This window comes from Calidris pugnax, unplaced genomic scaffold (genome assembly GCF_001431845.1).
Source record: "Calidris pugnax isolate Ruff unplaced genomic scaffold, ASM143184v1 scaffold13, whole genome shotgun sequence".
Lineage (NCBI taxonomy): Eukaryota > Metazoa > Chordata > Aves > Charadriiformes > Scolopacidae > Calidris > Calidris pugnax.
The window spans coordinates 17,734,261-17,753,036 of NW_015090810.1; the positions used below are offsets into that span (position 1 = coordinate 17,734,261).

An 18,776-nucleotide genomic window follows, 5' to 3' on the forward strand; every position below is an offset into this window, starting at 1 on the left:
ATCTGTGCATTTTTTCTGCACAAAATTTTAACACAGCTGTTAACTCCATGGAGTTTGTTTTGTCAAACTGTTTGTCTCCAGCTTTGAGATACATAACTTTTAGTATATTCTGAACATGCAGCTCTCGTAATACCATCAGCGTGGGATTTGGTAATGCAGGAACAAACCACCAAATATTGAAACTTGCCAAAGAATTGTAAGAGCTAGCACTCCTTGGATTGGATTACATATGACATCACATTTAACAAATGATTTAATAACATGTAGCTTGTCATATATTCATTCTTCTAATGATTTTGAAAATATGAGATATTTTGTAATTTATGCTTTTATAGTGCTTAAAAGTTGTTGTCCTAAGCCAGGACACCAGGCCAGTGTCTGTAGAAGAGGAACAAAAAATTACCTCTGATCCAAAGAATTTAAAATTTAGTCTTTTTTTTTTTTTTTTTTTGTAATGCTTTGCAGCCCAGGTTTTCTACCTTCTGTGTGGACTCTGGTGTCTCACCAGACTAGTGAATAGGTTATACAAAGCATGTATCTAGTGAATGTCTCTTCCTTTCAGATCACAGAAATTCCTATGTAGGCTTGCTTGTGCAATTTTTCATTTTGTTTGAATTGTTTAATCTCTTTATTTAAAAAAATTAAACAGGGAAGTTCATTACAGGAATTTGGTATTCAAAATTTTCAGTCAAGATAGTGATCATATAACAAAAGTTTTCAGTCTAATGGAATGAGGTAATCTATAACTTTTTCTAAAATTGTTGAATCGTGCTTATCTGATTCTTTGTTTTATAAATTACCATTTGGGCCATGGATGACATGGTTGAACTATAAAAAATGCAAAGGAAAAAGCTGATTTCCTGGCTAGATCCAGAATATGAAGCGTCTTCTTCTTTCTAGTAGTTGCTCATAACAGACACATGCAGAGTAAGTGTTAACGAAACAGGCTACGTGTAAAGGGAAGATTTCCCAGGTATTCTCTGTTAGTTCTGCCCTCCATAGCCTTGGCTTTATTTGTAACCTTGGGTAAGAATTCCAGCAGTGCTGTTCTTTCATCTGTAAATTAAAAAAATAACCGACAAATGCATGAAGCATGTGCTGTAAAATCTAGGTATAAAATACTTTGGAAATAGAACTTTTACCACAGATAGGTCAAGTAGGGTGATATTTAATGTTGTCTTTTATCGGCAATAAAACTTAGTCTTGAAGATGCATATTTTCTGAAACACTAATGGTTTACTTTATTTATTCATACCTTGCAAGTTTGGCTGCCTGTGATGAAGCTGAATGTTTCCTAGAGGATTTATAAGGCATTTTCTAAGTCTTCATCAAACATTTTCTATTGGGTTTTGGCTATAGATATCCAATAAATCATAGAGGAATTATGACCAAGTGTATCTGGCACAAGATTCTTCAGTGTCTACTGAAAATTATTTCCAAAAGCTTCTAACAGACGAGGAAGAGGGAAGTCTGCACAAAGCAAAGCATTCATTTGAAAGTATGTCTGTGCCACTGAGCCAAGCTGAGGGTTTTGTGCTGTTACCCCCCTGTTATTTTTTTTGGAAAGAGTAATTAGATTAACAACTTTTTATTTTCTCAATGTTTGAAGTATCATCCATATTTTGTCTTTGCACTAGGTAACATGATGATAAGCATTGTGATGTTATTATTGATGTAAAGTTACTGTCTGAACACGAGAAACATTATTTTTTTAATCCAAAAAGTAAAATGAAATATCAGTAATAACAATCATTGAGGTTTGTGATGAAAAAGTACTCAAAGACACTATAATTTAAGTATGGTTTTTGCTATGATATTGACTCTTAAGGGGCAATCACAAGTAATGTGGACCGACTTGTAGAAATATCCTCGGTCAGGATATTTTTACTGATTTAATACTGAGAACCTTTAAGCAATGTTTAGAAATTCACCAACTTTATGTATATTTTGTCTTTTAGGGCATACAGGACGATTATTAAAATCTCTGTGTTTCACCAGTCTATCATTTCTGCTGCTGCACATCATCTTTCAGATTACAATAAACAGTCTTGAAGCTGGAAAAACTATTCAACCTGGTTTTAACTGTGAGTAAAACCTTTTAGTTTTTATTAGCATTTTAACTGTCCAAATGCTTCAGTGGTTTGAAAGGTGAAGCGTTGATGAGAAGGCACTTAGCATTGTGCTCCTGTGGGTTGTAGCTTGCTTCTGTTTCCTTAAGCTTGTTGCCTTTCCAAGCTTGTGGCCTGCAGAATTACTGTTAGTAGGACAAGAAGACTGGATGGGCTTAAAAAATGAGAGAAGTGTATTAACTATTTCTTCCCACCAGAGATGCATTTTCTTTGGGTTTAGCGCTGACTATTGTATGTCTTCATCTTTTAAGCTTTCTCAAATACCTTCAGAATCTGAGGGGGCTAGACATTTGTGTTATTAGATCGTAATTCAATATGTTAAGAATAAAATGAGATACAGTAATGAGAACCCCTCTACCCATGTATTATGCCTGTGTCTGATGGAACTCTCTTAAGTTGTTTGTTCAATTTAATGTTAAATCTTGACCTCAAGATTTATGTTTCTGAACAGTATTTGTCTCTCTCTTGCCTGTGTTGTATGGGAAGAAGGACTTTCAGTTTTTATTTATATGTAAACACTACTTGAAAATATATTGCGTGACATTTTGTATCTTCCTCTCTCAGGAAATGTTCTTCAATAATTCAAAAGCAAACATTCTTTATTGTGCAGAAGTTAATTAAAATATCTATCCAGTGATTTGGATACGTAACCTCCAGGTAGAAACTATTTGTACTTGTCTTACAATGCTTACGTTTAACATTTAAACCTGTCAACTTACCTTTGATAAATGTTCATTTAATTTATCACAGAGTATGCTGCTGCCACTTGAGTAAACAGTTGTACGACAATTCAACACAAGAAACCTTATGTGAAGTAAAGCATTTGACTTAAAGTAACAAAATCCTCAGGAAACTTGGAGCGAGCGTTACCATTTCACCTTTAACTCAAACCATTTCTTAAAGTAAAAGGCATAATTGTGTTTATGAAATATCGGTTTTAACTGGAATTTCTTGGGCTCTGTTGGTTCACATCAGACCTTCAGAGCTTAAAAATATATTTTATTTTTTTCAAAAAAGTATATTACTAATTAAGTGAACCGAATTAGTTCGTCTCCTATATCTGTTTAACACTCTACCGAATTACTTGCTCTCCTATATCTGTTTAACATTCTTATGACTAAAAATACATTATTTTACTTAGAATAATTGTATCCTCTAGAGACTGAATCAGTAGAGAGTTCCTAACTGTCCAAGACAGAGATGAAACCACTGCCTTTTTACTTCCTCCTGTGGTGGGAATTGGGATCTACAGTGGGAACTGATTAAAAGAATTACTTCATCCTGAAGAGTCCACTCCTTAAGAAACAGACAGAATGTACCATTTCTGCCTGTTTATTAACAGTTGCTGAGTGCAATAGCTTCTATTATATCTGCCATTAATAATGATTTCCTTACCTGGGGCCTCACAGGACAACGGGTATGGCTGTAGCAATGCATTAAATGTGCCTCAGATTGCTCCAGTTGCCGAGATGACATGACTCAGGTCCTCACCACTAACCTGTCTTTACCTCCTGGGCACAGAGGGTGGGTTGAAGTTGCCTGTTGGGAATGGTATTTGTCCCATACGAACTCCCAGACTGTGCCTGTTTGGGAGAGAAGAAGTTGGCTGAGCAAAGTTGTTCCGAGATTATTTTAACTGTTTAGCAACATGAAAAAATCAGCTCTTGAATTTCAGTGCCTGAATGCATTTGCAGAATAAACTGTCACCATTTAGATTATTGGTTTGGCTATAGTTGGTGAGCTTCAGTTGAAGCTAATGAAGAGGGGGACATGATATAGGCATTATGGATGCTGGACTCTGCGAGAGAGAAGTTAAAGAAGGTATAGAGACCATTGTGATGAAGGGGACAGAAAAGGCCAAGGCCTTGCTAGATCAGGCAATAAGATCAATTATTGTCCTTAAATGGCACAAGAGTCTACATGGTACTGTGTAGGTGGGAAGACTGAATTCCCACTCCAGAAAGTGCTTTGGTAGTACTTCTGCTTGTAATTATATGGTGACGCAGCCCCACTGTGTTTCCTGTTCCCCAGCTATATGAATAGTGCTTTGCAAACCTGACTACAGCCGTGTGCTAAGCCATAGCTGGAGAAACAGCAGCACTGTGCCCATAGCATCTGCACAGTGTTATGATCTCTGCATTTTAGAGTTAGCTGTTAATGTTTATTCAACTCTTTTCACTTAGTAAGAAGGGTGGACTGGAAGACGGGAGTTTTCTGTTTCCCCATTCAGACCCGGATCAACTATTAATAAATGTTTTTTATACAGATGCTTATCTTACTTTTAAGCCCTGTGTCCTCCACTGAAAATATTCTACAGTCTCTTCTGATGCTTATCATTAGGAAGTTTTTTTCCCATTAGTCAAAATATCCTGTCTTCCTCCTTCAGCCTGATGTAGAAATGGAGAAAAACTTTCTGATAGTTTTTATGCTTATTGGTTATGTATTTGAAGGCTGTAGTCATGTCTGTCATATGTAGTCTTTTCTCTCATTGTCTTCTCTACATACAACTTCCGTTCTTCCAAACTTTCTCCATGGGTTGTTTCCTAGGAAAGAGATTAGTTTTATCCTTGCTGAGGATAAGACCTTCTTGGTCTACTTCTATTTTCTCGAAGTGGTCCACATATTTCTTGAAGTTCAGTGCCCAAAGCTAGCCAGTATTTTAGCTAAGAATTTACTAGCACATACTAAAGTGTAACAATTACCCAAGCGTCTGCAAGTGACACTCCCTGATGATGTATTACTATATGGTACTTTTTGCAATGGTAGCATTTTCTCACACTTTATTTGTGATTTTAATACACTTTATTTGTGATTTTATTTGTTATTTTAAAAATAGTTTCATCATCAAGACTGTTCTGAATTGTATCTCCCGACTTGCTTGTGGTGCCTCTTATAGGGCGCATCTGCAAATACCACCTTTAAGGTGTTTTGGATATGCTGAAATGTTTTCTTTTTCCTTTAAATTTAACCTTTGTTTTGATTTTGCTGGAACTGTAATATCTCCCTCACTTTAAATAAATTAAAACAAATATTGCCCTCATGTAAATGAAGTGAGAGTAAGTAGTGTAGCTGTGCACTTTTGGTACACTACTTTCTAGGCTGAATAAAAAGACAATACAAGGAGGAAGGGAAAAAAGTCTAATAGCAGAAAGGAGAAAAACCTTGCAAGTATTTTAGTTTATGTTTAATTGCTTATTGTATCCATGATGAAATATATAAAATTTTATGTGGTCCTAGAGTGATTGTTCCCTGTGTTGCTTTCATCCTACAGGGAAATTAAAGCTGATTCTACAACTCCCTAAAAAAAATGAATCAGTAAGTGTTTCTACTTAATTCTGTATTTTTTGGAATTTGTTGCCTTTGTGTAGTTAATATTCTAACTCCAAACAGTTTCAGAAATGAGCAAGGCAGGTATACCTTTGTCTTCAAATTCTGTAGGTTAGTTTGAGCATGTTCAAATGCCAACTTCTGAATCAAAAGATCATTTTCTGGTTTTAGTTTTTCTTTTCACACTGCTGTATTAAAGGCTCTGAAAATATTTTCATTTTGGTAATAGAAACACTTGAAAAATGTTTAAATTAGAGGCGTGATACAAACTATCACCTCTTAAACCTTACACAGTTATAGTTTCATTTTGGAAATGAAGAACAACCATCTCTTTATCTTTTTCACCTAGAAGCAGTTTAATTTGGGCCATCTGCAAGAGCAAAGCATACATGTAGCAATTCAGGCTCATTTTAAAATATTCTGGTCTTATCCTGGACTTAATTTATTCAAAATCAGCTGATAGATAGTCTTTAGGATAAGTAAGTCCTGGAATGTTGACCTTCTTCATTTTGTTATTCTTTTTTTCCCTTTCCTCTTTTAGAGGTCACGTACCTTCTCTTTCAGGATGACTACAAAATGCTAGAGCATTCTCTAAGCTGTATAGGAGACGTATATTGGCGGGGTGATAGAGGTATTTAAAAATGTTTAGCTAACAGAGGGTCCTTGTTCCTTCAGAGCCTTGTGAGTATTGCCTAGGGCTAATGAAATTTTGTTGTTAGAGCTCCTTATTTAGCTTAATGAAAGATTTCTGGTTAGCCACAACTGCATTGTATGGAACTAACATTGAATAGCCCCCAGATAGTTTCCTTTTTAAATCATAGTTCATATTCAAGAGGAAAAGAAGAAATACAAAAAGTGTGAACCGAGCTAATCTTCTTAAGCCATCAAGAGCTAGGTAATTGGTCTTGTTTCACTGATGATATCTCCATATAACACAGAATATGATTTTCGGATGTAGAAGTATTCATGCAGTAATACAATTTCATTATTAAATTTGTACTTCTGATGGAATAAAATTCTGATTATTAGGTTAGGTAACGTTTTTTGAGTATAGAATCTGTGAGACAGGCAATTGAAAATTAGATCACAAGGTAATATGGAGTCTCATTCTTAGTATGCACGCTATAGTTTTTTTCCCAGGCCTAATTTTAAACATCTTTAAGAATGGTATTTCCACCAGCAGGAATTTTTTCCATGATGGTCTTTTAAACTTTACTCCCAATAAATTAGTGCAATTATTCCTCATCATACTACTCCTCTGTAAGCGTATCCTCTTCTTGTGTTTTGGCAGCCTGTAAAAATTTTTTAGTGGTGTGCATCCATGGTTTTTGTGTGCTGACTCTACCTTCTCTTGGTCTTGAATTCTACAGGTGGATCTACCGAAACATGTTTTTTTTCAGAACAATATTTTAGTCTATGAGAAATGCAACTAAAAATGGTTCAGCTATTCACTATTCAGTGTTTGTTAGAACACCAAAAGAGGCATTTCAGGTATTTCTGTATGTTTTTCTTATACATCAAATAATAGAACTGATGGAGCTGAAATGGATACCTTGAAATCCTTCTGAAGACTTTCTGTGAATCTCTGCATTTGTTTACAGTTTGAATGCTTTATTTACAAAATGGTTACATGTAGAAAAAGGGAAAATAGGCTTAAAGCACCAAGTTGTCTAGATAGCTTCTCTGTTAGATCATGGGAACTAAATTCAGATACTTCTCTGTCCCCAGTATGCCGAGTGAATGTCAAACAAATGCATGCCACCATTGTGGAATCATAATAACTTTACGCTTTAGATAAATTTTGAAATGATTTCTTGGCTGAAAGACCATCCTGTGTTTGCATTACTACAAGTGTGTCCCTGAGGTTTTGGGTTATATTAGGAAACAGCAATACCAAGTACAAATAAATTAGGTTTCACCATTTATTGAAAGCTCAGACTTGGGACTCCAGCTGACCTTTCATAAGAATGAATGATTACATTTTCCTGTATACCTGGTGAGATTTCATGTCTTTTATACCCTCCTGAGTATGCTTTTAAGGTTGTGCTGGTTTTGAAAAGTACTGCATCTGTAAAGGCTATCGTATTTGAGATGAACAGGAGCCAGCAGTGTGCCCAGGTGGCCAAAAGACCTGATAGCATCCTAGGTTATATCGGAAATAGTGTGGCCAGCAGAATTAGGGAAGGGATCATCCCCCTGTACTCAGCGCTGGCGAGGCCGCACCTTGAATACTGTGTTCAGGTTTGGGCCCCTCAGTACAAGAAAGACATTGAGGTCCTGGAGCGTGTCCAGAGAAGGCAACGAAGCTGGTGAGGGGTCTAGAGCACAAGTCTTATGAGGAGTGGCTGAGAGAGCTGGGGTTGCTTAGCCTGGAGAAAAGGAGGCTCAGGAGAGAACAAATCACTCTTTACAACTACCTGAAAGGAGGCTGTAGCCAAGTGGGGGTCAGTCTCTTCTCCCAAGTAACAAGCAAGAGGGCAAGAGTAAACAACTTCAAGTTGTGCCAGAGGAGGTTTAGATTGGATATTAGGGAAAATTTCTTCACTTAAAGGATTGTGAAGCATTGGAACAGGCTGTCCGGGGAAGTGGTTGAGTGACTGTCCCTGGAGAAATTTAGATGTGTAGACATGGTGCTAAGGAACATGGTTTAGTGGTGGACTTGGCACTGTTAGGGTAATGGTTAGACTCAATGATCTTAAAGATCTTTTCCAACCTAAATGATTCTATGATTCCATGATTTCTAGTTGGATTTATTAACCCATTGGAAATAAAGATGCTGGTTTTACTTATAAAGGGGCAAAATATTAAGAGGCTTCATGCAGAGTTTCATATTTCTTTTTCAAAGGTGGGTCACAGATGCATGCAGGTCTTTCATATATCATGGCTAACTGGCCCAACTCCTGCCTGGAGTTTGAACACATCTCATGGACTCTTGTCATCATTTCACAAGAAGCTGCCTTGTAAACAAATATTTTGAAAATATTGAAAATTTGAAATACTATTTCATGAAACAAGTATTATGATAATTTCTTGACCTTGAATTGTCTTGATAATTTTGACAATTTTAGTTGCAAACATGTTACTTCATATGAAATTAGATTAATCCAAATGACATTAACAAAGCTAGTAAGTTTACACAACAAGGTAACATTTTTGGTCAGAAGTCATGGTGAAGTAAGCATTTCCTTTTAATACTGAAGAAGTCACTATGTCCTCTGGAATGATTTTGCTTACTGAAATCAAAGGTAACAGCCACATTGTACAGTGCCTAAGCAAACCAGTGTTATATCCCAGGCAAAGCAGCTCATTCTTCCCTACTGAACACATCCATTTCTCATGGACCAGGCAGGGCTCAAGGCACTTTCTAGACAACTGGTTTAGCTGCAGAGTTGAGACCTTCAGTCACCTTCCTCTTATGTGGAAAATACTGTTCCTTTTCTGTTTAACCAATTCCTCATTTCAACATTCAAGGTTCTACTTCAAACCTGAGCCCTTCTTTTGACCCCATATCTGTATTTTCTCACATTTCTTTATTCTGAGATGTGTCAACACTGAAGTGTTTAGTCCCTTCAGCAGTTGCCATGGGCTATTGTAGTTGAAACAAAAATTAATGTCATTTGTAAGCTTCTCAGTTTGAAAATGTATGTTTAAAAACAAACCTTTTTTCCATTAAGAGTGGGCATTTTCTGGCTGGACATCTGCATTTTAATCATATTTTTCTGTGTCATCTCAAAGATTATAATCTTGGCCAAAGTCTGAGTTAAAAAAATGCTTTTAAATGTGTCAGAAACAGGTCTTTCTATTATCACAGAAGTCAGGTTGTGCTTGTGTGGTGTTTGTACAAGGAGCAAGAGGAGAAGTTTCAGAAGTGAATATCCGGTACAGCAAAATTTTTGTAGGATGAAACAACCAGCTGTATTACTGCAAAAGAATCAGGATAACCTTTCATTGAGGGGATAGATGTGTTGAACTCAGCATTTTCTAAGCCTGTGATTTCTACTTCAGCAAATAAAGTACAAATTTACAGTGTTAGACGTTTAACTAGACCAGTTCCAGGCTGGGGAGTGGTAGCTCATGGGGAAAGAAAATTATATGCCAATATTTTAATAGCTGAGATTGTACAGATTCTGCATGCTCTCCAGCACCCATTAAGACTGACAATACTAAATCCCTTAATATGAAAGTCTAATTTTAATGGAATGCAGATACCTGCATATTTTTGAAGTCTCGAGCTACAGTCTTTATTAAATCGTTACAGACAGCTAGTTACCTGGGAAGACATTTTGTTCAGTTTTTCTGATATATCAGTTACTTCATGTGTTTTGGCTTTGTGTTATGTCCTCACCACGCTGTGTGAAGCTTTGTTGCTTGCATTATTAGCGAGATACTAAAGGCTGAGCATATGAGAAGCTGAAAATGTTTCCAGAATGCAGGCTAGTAAGACTTTATAAAAATGAAAGGGAACTGTGAAAGCTACTGTTCTTTATTAAAAGTCAATATATGGATTTCATCCTTCTTATCCCAAGCAGTAAGACTGTCTCTTTGTGGTACTTCCATTTGCCCAGTGCATGTGGATTAAAAAAAAAAAAGCACCTGCCTCAACTTAGCTTATAAACTCCTCTGAGAAGTGATTTTTCCTGTTCTGTGGTTTGTACTGTATGACTTGCAGCAGGAGCTGGCTGTGTGGCTCGGGGTTTATGAAGATACCACAACTTAAAGAATAATGAGGGTAGGATTTCTCCAGAGCTTCCCTCTTATGAGTGACTATCCCTGCAGAATAATGAGCTTAAAAGCAATGAGTAACCATTTATTCAAATCTCCACTGGGAGAGGGAAAATCCTTCAGAAATTAGCACAGGTAGCGCACACATGGATTGCAGTAGAGCATTTGTAGCTCCTGTCATACTACTTCACATGGCAGGTACCTCTGAAAACCTAACAAATGACAGAAAGGTAGGAGACATGACGGAAGGGGCAAAAAAAAGTTCAAGTAGTTACTATCATTCTCTGGTTTCATAGTGTGCAGTTTCTTGCATAGGTGATACACAGTGTCTGAGTCATGAAATACGTAAAAAGGAGATGTTTCTGTGGAGTCAAGGAGAACTTGGGAATAAAAAGAATGCTTAGACGGAAAAAAGGCTGTGAGAGTAGGTTGTGGTGGCACAAATATAGTTGTTATACAAGATCTTAGAAAGTCATGTGGTTGTACAGTGTTACCAATGACTGTTTTTGACTGTCACTTCAGCGTTTCCAAGAGTCAGAAATCTATAGCATGTGGAACAGATCCTGTGATAAACTTTTAATTAGTCAAAGGTGTTAGCATGCTTTTTTTTTCCTCACGAGAAACCTCCAACAATAGTTTATTCTGCACATGAAAGTTAATTTTCCTTTAATTCGGAACACATTGAATGTCAACATTTCATCAACACTTTTAGTGCAACTTTATGCAGCCAGGAAATTTATGACTGGGGAAACAGAAGCTTCTGTAATTGCTTCTTAGGCATGTATGATAAGTCCTGCTTAATTTCCTGCTGGGTGTTACTGCCTAGCAGTTCAAAAGGTTGGTGTTCATTGTACTTATGGAGGCTTTATTTCTGGACTCACATGCTGCCATGTGAAAATTGAGCAATATTCTAAATAGCAGTTTTCACCCTTGATATATTAAACATTCTGTATAATGTATATAATTGCGCTGTAATGGTGTTAGCATACTCATTTATGTTCCTCCATTTAAGAGAACCTGACATGGGAAGTGAACCTTCTCACTGCCACTCACAGTTTGTGGCTTTGACAGTCAGATTGGTATTGGAGAGAAGAGCTGGCAAACTGCTGGGTGGCCCATGGGATGTACTACTTGTTTCTGAAGCTGGTGGACTTCTGAAGGTATTCTTACATTACACCTGAGGAAACACCCAGCATGCTTGTTGATGCTGTGATGCAGACTTGGACAGTTTTCTTTTTTGTGTCCCAGTTGTAGCTAGGATGAGTACACTTGACTGTGGGGTAGTAGAAGAGAAGAGTGACCGTCACGATTGCCTTGTTTTGGGGACTGCTGGTAGGAGGGATCGAGTAGCTGTTGTCTGGCTCCCTCTGCCCTCTTAAGGGTAGGAGCTGAAGTAGCAAATGTAAGGAAGAAATCAAGGCCAGCTGTGAAGGAGAAGACACTTGATAAAACTTGAATAGCAGAGGAGAGCAGAATGTATGCGTGAAGGAAATTAAGTCAGAAGAGAGTAACTGTTCTGTTGATTTATAGTCTTGGTTAGTGCTTTTAGCAAATTAAGAAGCAAATGTGCAAAGAATAGCCTTCTGTATTTTTATAAGTAGCTACTCCCTCGCTTGACCCCTAGTTATATGCTTAACCTTTCTGTGCAAATCTTATCAGACACCATGCATTGACAACTACTTTTAAGTCCTAAGTTACTAGAAATCCTGTTTTCCATATTATGAAAAGCTTTTGAAGACCAGCAAAGTCAGAAACAGGCTGCTCGCACAAGCAGTTTCAGTGAAAAAACTTGTCTACAGGGTTAGACCTTCACACTGAGAGCAGCCCTACTGTTGGGGTGGTTATCTTGGCTCACTGGCAGTGTTTTGATGTAGCAGTATGGGGTGTGTAAGGACCAACACCACAGTGCTTTAGCAACCAGCATCTCTGGGCTGGTGTGGAGCACCATGTTGAAACGTTCCCTTGTTGATCGTTCAAATCACAGTAACATAAATATTTTACTGGGGAGTCTTACTGTGGAATTACTTTTCAGGAATAGGAAACTATATATTTGTGTGTTGGACATTGTTTAGACAAATACTTTCCCCTGAGAATAAATATTTCACTTTATTTCTGAGGATTTGTCTCTTCTGTTTGGCTGTTTACATCTTGATGCATTACTCTTCATCGCGTAATCATTTTGACTATTTCTAGAAAACCTCATTTGTGAGCGTTTGAGGAGGTTTTGGTCCCTGAGTCTGAGCTTTGATACTTTATGTCAGCAGCGTGACCCGGGTCTCAGCTGGGAAGCAAACAGCAAATTTGAGTTGAGTTGATGACAGCTGCTCACCACAGCCACCACTCTGCTGTGGCTGGGCATCTCGGCTGCAAGCACAGGCGAGGTGTCAGCCTGGGGGTGGCAGCTACGAGGGATGGTCCCTGGCGGTGCAATACCCCCAGTAGGTGGGCTCCCCTGGGAGGATTGGGTTGGAGACTGCTCAGGAGAAAAGCCAGCTCTTGACTCAAGGTTAACCTCGAGCTGCAAGGATGGGGGTTTACTGGGCTGTTCCAGGCGATCTGTGACGTAAAATATATCACCTGGTGACACAAAGAAAAAGGCATTGCTTGCATAAATATGGCCTGGAGCCATCTGGGAAAAAATGTTTTCTTCACAGACTTGGGCTTGAAATGCTTTTGTGGGTTCTCCAGCATCAGTGTGTTAGAACATAGTCCGAAATCTGAGTCAAATACAACGTGGACTTACACACTTCAAATTTTTTTCCAAATGGAAATTCTGTCTTAAAATTCCTTTCAATTGCTGCCAGACATAGGAGTGTGGTTCAATAACCACACAGGATGCATTACACCTTTCGTATAAACAATGTGCAGCATGTCTGCCATGCTTAGTTTAACACAGAGCAAAATAAATATGAAAAAATTCCTTAACACTCCCAAAAGAAGAAAAAAAATACCCTTCACATCTTTGGAAGGAACAGAACTCATTAGATGAGTTAGAAGGATAGAATTGATTTCCAGAGTCTTAAAACATCCCTCTTTTGTTACATTACAACTCTACCATTTTCCTGATATCTAGATCTGGGCATTGCACCATTTCCATCCATATATACTGTGTTTACTGCTGCATTTTATCATACCACATTCCTTTAATGATTTGTTTAAAGGAATCAACAGTTTGAATTCCATAAATGTTATGGTCATCACCGAGACCGAAACCGGAGAGATTTTCAACAGCATCAGTGAAAGTTGTAGTAAATGAAAAATGTTTCATGACAAAACTGTAATCATATTTCTATGTGTCTTGGAATAAGGAGAGTAGAATATATTATCTCTCAGAGTCCAGTGACCAGAGAATGAACTTGATTTCCAAATATCATCACTGATGCCAAATGTCTATTTTAAAACTGAAAACAATTTTAACACTATTTTCACACCGAAACGGTGTGAAATATTGTAAAGCTTTTATGATGCACTCCAGCCAGTGGCTTGTAAGACTTTTCTCAAGCTTTTGAGGGTGTATTATCCTCAATTTATTACCATGCTCTGCAGAAGAGAGAAAGGTCATTCTTGATAAAAATATTCTTTAGTCCTTTCCTGAGGGGAATCGGGACTAACATAATTCAGAACACATTACTTAATAAAAGATCCTACTGGTATTTTTCTATTATTTATGCAGTTATACATTTCAAACGAAGAGAACCAGTCTCCAATCCCAAAAACACAGTGATAAGAACTGATAACATTTTATGTATATTTGGTTCATGCATCACCATCCTTACAAAGCCATTATGGCCAAGAAATGTCATAAAGCAAATTCTTTTTTGGGGTCTTCTTGGCAGACAATTTTAGAACATTGAAATGCAAAAGGATGATTTTTAACTCATCCTTTAGAGCCAGCAGAGTTTGACCTGGTCGTGGATTGTGACCCTGCAGTTTCTTGGCAATGGCACAAATGGCTACATAGCAGGTTCCAGGAAATTCCTGATTTTTCTAGACCCCACAGGTTTGTCTGTGAATAATGTAATGTTTCATGAGAGAACTCATGTTCTTACCTCAACTGTACAAATGTCAAAGGACTCAAATTACACCCAGAACAGGCTCCATTGTAGAGTCTAGCAACTTACCATCATTCTTAGAAATAAAGTCCTTAGTTTAGGTGCCGAGCTGGATTTTAATGGTCCTAAAAATCTTACGTGCACCTGGAGGGTGTGGTGGTCTAGTGCTAATTGAACACAGCTGCAGTATAAAACTTGTGGAATTACAAGACATACTGGTGAAAGTCTTATTTATACATCTGTATATTTTTTTCCTTCTCTGTTTTAACAGAAAGGAGTTAAAAAATGGAGGGTTTTTGTGGGTACCTTTTTCTGTATACATGCAGCTGTGAGGTAGGGATGCCTAGACTGCAACTGATACCGCATACAAACATCTCAAGAGTGAAAAATAATTGAAGCTGATGTTGTGATGGCAACAGTTCCAACCTCATAACACTTCCGGTTTCTCAGTTCCCATTATTTCATAGTTTACCTTATTCTTGGCTATCTGATGTTTTATGTTTGCCTAAGAATAAAGTACAAGACTAGTAGAGGCACTAATAATCAGCGCTGCATGAAGGGGGCAAGGAATGCCTTTTAAACTGATATCAGATTGTGCTTAATTTATTGCTGTTTATATAAACATGCACATTTTCATCTTCAGGGGCCTCATTCATTACAGCGGGAGGTTTTTGTGATTATTAAGTTTTAGTACTGCACAGCAACCTGTGCAATTTCAGGAATCAGGCTGATTGAATTACCCAATTAGGCAACCTCACTAAGCAAGGCGGGGGAGACATTTCAGCACTGTTTTTTCAGTAATAAAATTGAATTTCATGAAATTGTCCAAAGTTTTAAAAGCTGTAAGTACTAGTGAGGAGGAAAGGTGCTCTGTAGTGGGCAATGGTGTAGAAGCTCAATTTATTTGATGCCAAGTTTGGGTGCTTCCAAAAATGTGCAGGGAGGTATAAAACAGGCAAGATTACAGGGGATGCAATACTTTGAGATCTAACAGAAAAAAAAAATAAGCCTGTGATTTTATTATCAAAATGGAAATAATTCTAGTATTGTTAGCTGCAGTGCATATCTTTGTGACACAGTAAATCGTTGTTATCTGCGGAACTGAGCTGAACAGCGATGATTTATTGAACTTGTACTTTTTGGTCAGATGCTCAGTGGTCATGAAATGTGCAGGAGGAGGGGATGAAAGAAAGTTGAGGGACAAGTCAACAGATATATAGGCATATTGTCCACCAGTCTCTGATTAAGCAGCTCTGAGTCCATGGTTACCTTGCTTTTCTGCGGTCTCTCAGGCTAGTACTCATGCAGCTCTTGCCTCAACAAGATTTGGGGGAGGGCATTGACACTTTCCAGTTACACCTCCAAGTGTCAATGTAGTTTGTAAATGAAAACTTTTTGGAGATTGGCTGAGATAAGATTTGTCTTGTTGGCATATAGGTGGGAGCCATCGTTCTACCCAATATATTGATTCTACAGCCACGCAGGGCTGGCCCTATTTTCCACTACTGTACTCTCATCATATCATATTTTTATGATACCAAAATAAATTTCAGCTTATGAAATCGTATTGCCTTGAGAGTAAAATGCCACCTGGTCATTACCATCCTTTCTCTCAACAGCTTTTCCACAAGTTAGATTGCACTCCACCTATGATGCATGAATTTTAAAACTATTTTAATGACCTTTCATGTCCACACCGAAACATTGTCAAAATTCACTCATATATGATAAAAAAGAAAATCCTGAGCAAGGAAGTTCACCGAATACACATCCACATAAAACAAAGCTGGAATGCTGATACAGTTCCACGGACATCTGGAAAAAAATCAAAGATGGGTTTCCACATCTATCCTATGTCATTCTGGATAACAATAAGAAAATGATATCACATTTCCTCTTCAGAGCTCACAGTTGTTCCTGTTCCTGTTCCTTTCTTTTTTTTTTTTTTTTTTTTTTTTAGCTATAGCAAGAGCGAAAGTTTATACAACATATTGTATTGAATTGGTGGGTGAAGTATAAAAATCAAAAGGTAAAAATTAATCTTTATGTTTTACTATGTAATTTTCTCAGAGAAGAGCAAATATTTTATGTTTTAGGTAGTGGCAGGTCTTGATTTAAAAGACTTTTCAAAAGTTGGTTGAAGTATCAGTTTTATTATTTTGGAAATACTGAGCACCAACCACATCAGGAAATTTAGTTATTTCCTTTTACTAGAGTTAGTTTTGTTGTAGAGTAATAGAGTTATTGTAAGCACTCTGAAGTGTTTACACTTTACAAGGATATTAATTTATGTGAAGGATATTTAATTTTAAATGGACTTCTCATTAGGAGTGATTGACATGACCTGAAAATCATAAAGGCAATCCTGCATATATTACTGCTGGTGCTACAGCTTAACCCATTGCATACACTGCAGTGTTGTACCACTGGTGCTGAGTTAGTAAGAGAGAACAGCCTGCAGTTGGTAGCTCACTCTTTCTTAAAAGCACTAGATGTCTTTTTTGGTCTCTAAAGCTTTGATGTATTTAACAGCAGTTCTCTTCTACAGGGGCAGGTAGAAGGTGCCTTGTTAGGTTTTTTCATGGACACAGAATACAAAGCTTAGCAACTGGATATCTGCCCACGTTGTGCAACAAGTATTTAGCAAAAGCAGTCACAGAATCTTACTTTCTGTTCTGTACTCAAAAAGGTATGATATTTAACTCTGAGAATGGATAAAGGTTAAATATCAGACTTACATGACATTATGCTAGGTGTCCTAAGATTTGTTAATAGGGTTTTGATAGGCTGGTCTCTTCTCACAGGTAATTAACGACAGAACGAGAGGGAACGGCTTCAAGCTCCAACAGGGTGGGTTTAGACTGAACATTAGGAAGGAATTTTTCACAGAGAGAGTGGTCGGGCATTGGAACAGGCTGCCCAGGGAGGTGTTTGAGTCACCATCCCTGGATGTGTTTAAGGGACGTTTAGATGCAGTACTGAGGGATATGGTGTAGGGGAGGACTTTGTAGAGTAGGGTAGATGGTTGGACTCGATGATCTCAAGGGTCTCTTCCAACCTGAATGATTCTATGATTCTATTCTATGATTCTATTTTAGATATCAGAAAAATCCACCACATCATGGAAAATGGGAAAAATATTTCTCACTTGCTCTGCTTCCTTTCCCTCACTGCTTTCTACATGTCACACAGTGACTGAATTTGTCTCTGAAACCTTCACTGTCACGTTCTCTTCTCTGAGTTAGGACGACTGCCAAGGTGATCCCATGTTTATAGAGGTCAGGTTTTTTTATTTGTGTTACTGTTTGTGGTACAAATAGCGACTTTCATCTTGGAGTTGTACCTATTTTTGGATGTATTTAATTCTGAGGTAGTATCCTCTATATTTGGGTCAGTGCTCACAAAGTTTGGCTTCTATAATTTTCTATTAATATTAATAAAACACATTCCCCTAGCATATGGGATGCAGAAGACACTGTAAAGCAAGCTGTTATAAAGCCCAAAAAGGTTTATGAGCTGAAAAACTTGAGTTTGGAGAGGGGAATATAGACTTTTGCAATTTCCAAATGCTGATGCTAAACCCATTCAGATGTAAATCAAACCCATCAGGAGCATTCTGCTCTTTAGATACTTTATCCTAACATGTTTTTCTTCATTATTCCTTCCTCAGTTGGAGGTTGTATATGAAAACTGTTAAAATGAAATAAATAATGTATTCCTGTGAAGATGATTAGTGTATTTTGGAACTCAGAAATGGTAGAAAAGTTGGGTAATATTTCAGCATAAATAACAATGTGAGTGGCTTTTTTGTTTTGAAATTCTTAGTCCAGGATGTGGATAGTTATGTCATAATCTCTCTGGCTATTTCCCAGTGTTTGGCTAGGCTTTGAATAATGATCTCTGTTACTGGAAATCTTGTGCATCTTTATGTAGGGTAGCAGCGAGTAATAGAGGCTTTGAAATGAACAGCATTCACATATGTTTTCATATGTTCACATTCATTTCACCTGGATATTAGTTTTAGTTGGTGTGACAATATCTGATTTGATGCTTCTGTTTTAAACTTCATTAGATTTGTTGCACACTAAAAATATCTTATGGTAGAAGCATTTGTGTGGCTCCATCTGTACCCTGTGCTATTTTGGGAGACCTCTGTGACTGGTCTGTCTTTGCTGTTGCTCTGGCTTGCGAATTGGATGTTGGTTTCCTGTTTTAACATTGGCATTCACTCAAGATATACCCATTTGTAGTTATTGTTCTTGGAGTTTGTGACAATTCAACTTCCTTGCTATCAAGTCTTTATTGATGTCTCCAGGAACTGTATGGAAGTCCTCAGTCACTGCATCTGCTGTGGAAAGACAAAGATGAGGATGAATATCTCATCCAATAAATTTTTGAAGCCATTGTTAGAAGGTTTCTTTGAGCAGAGTGACAACTAAGGTTGTGTACAACATATATTGCAAAGAAAAGATCTGAGATCCTCTTATACAAATGGTATAAACAAAGACCAGGATCAGGTGTGATCCCTGGTCTTATGTCATTATCC

At 37.5% G+C, this 18,776-nt stretch overlaps 1 protein-coding gene across 1 annotated transcript in view; it reads left to right on the plus strand.

Annotated features, from left to right (window-relative positions):
* PIEZO2 (piezo-type mechanosensitive ion channel component 2) overlaps window positions 1-18,776 on the plus strand; it is a 309,432-nt gene that overhangs the window by 110,259 nt on the left and 180,397 nt on the right. Inside the window, exon 3 of the mRNA XM_014938745.1 lies at window positions 1,959-2,084. Coding sequence (XP_014794231.1) covers window positions 1,959-2,084 — 126 coding nt within the window. The remainder of the gene's footprint in view (window positions 1-1,958; window positions 2,085-18,776) is intronic.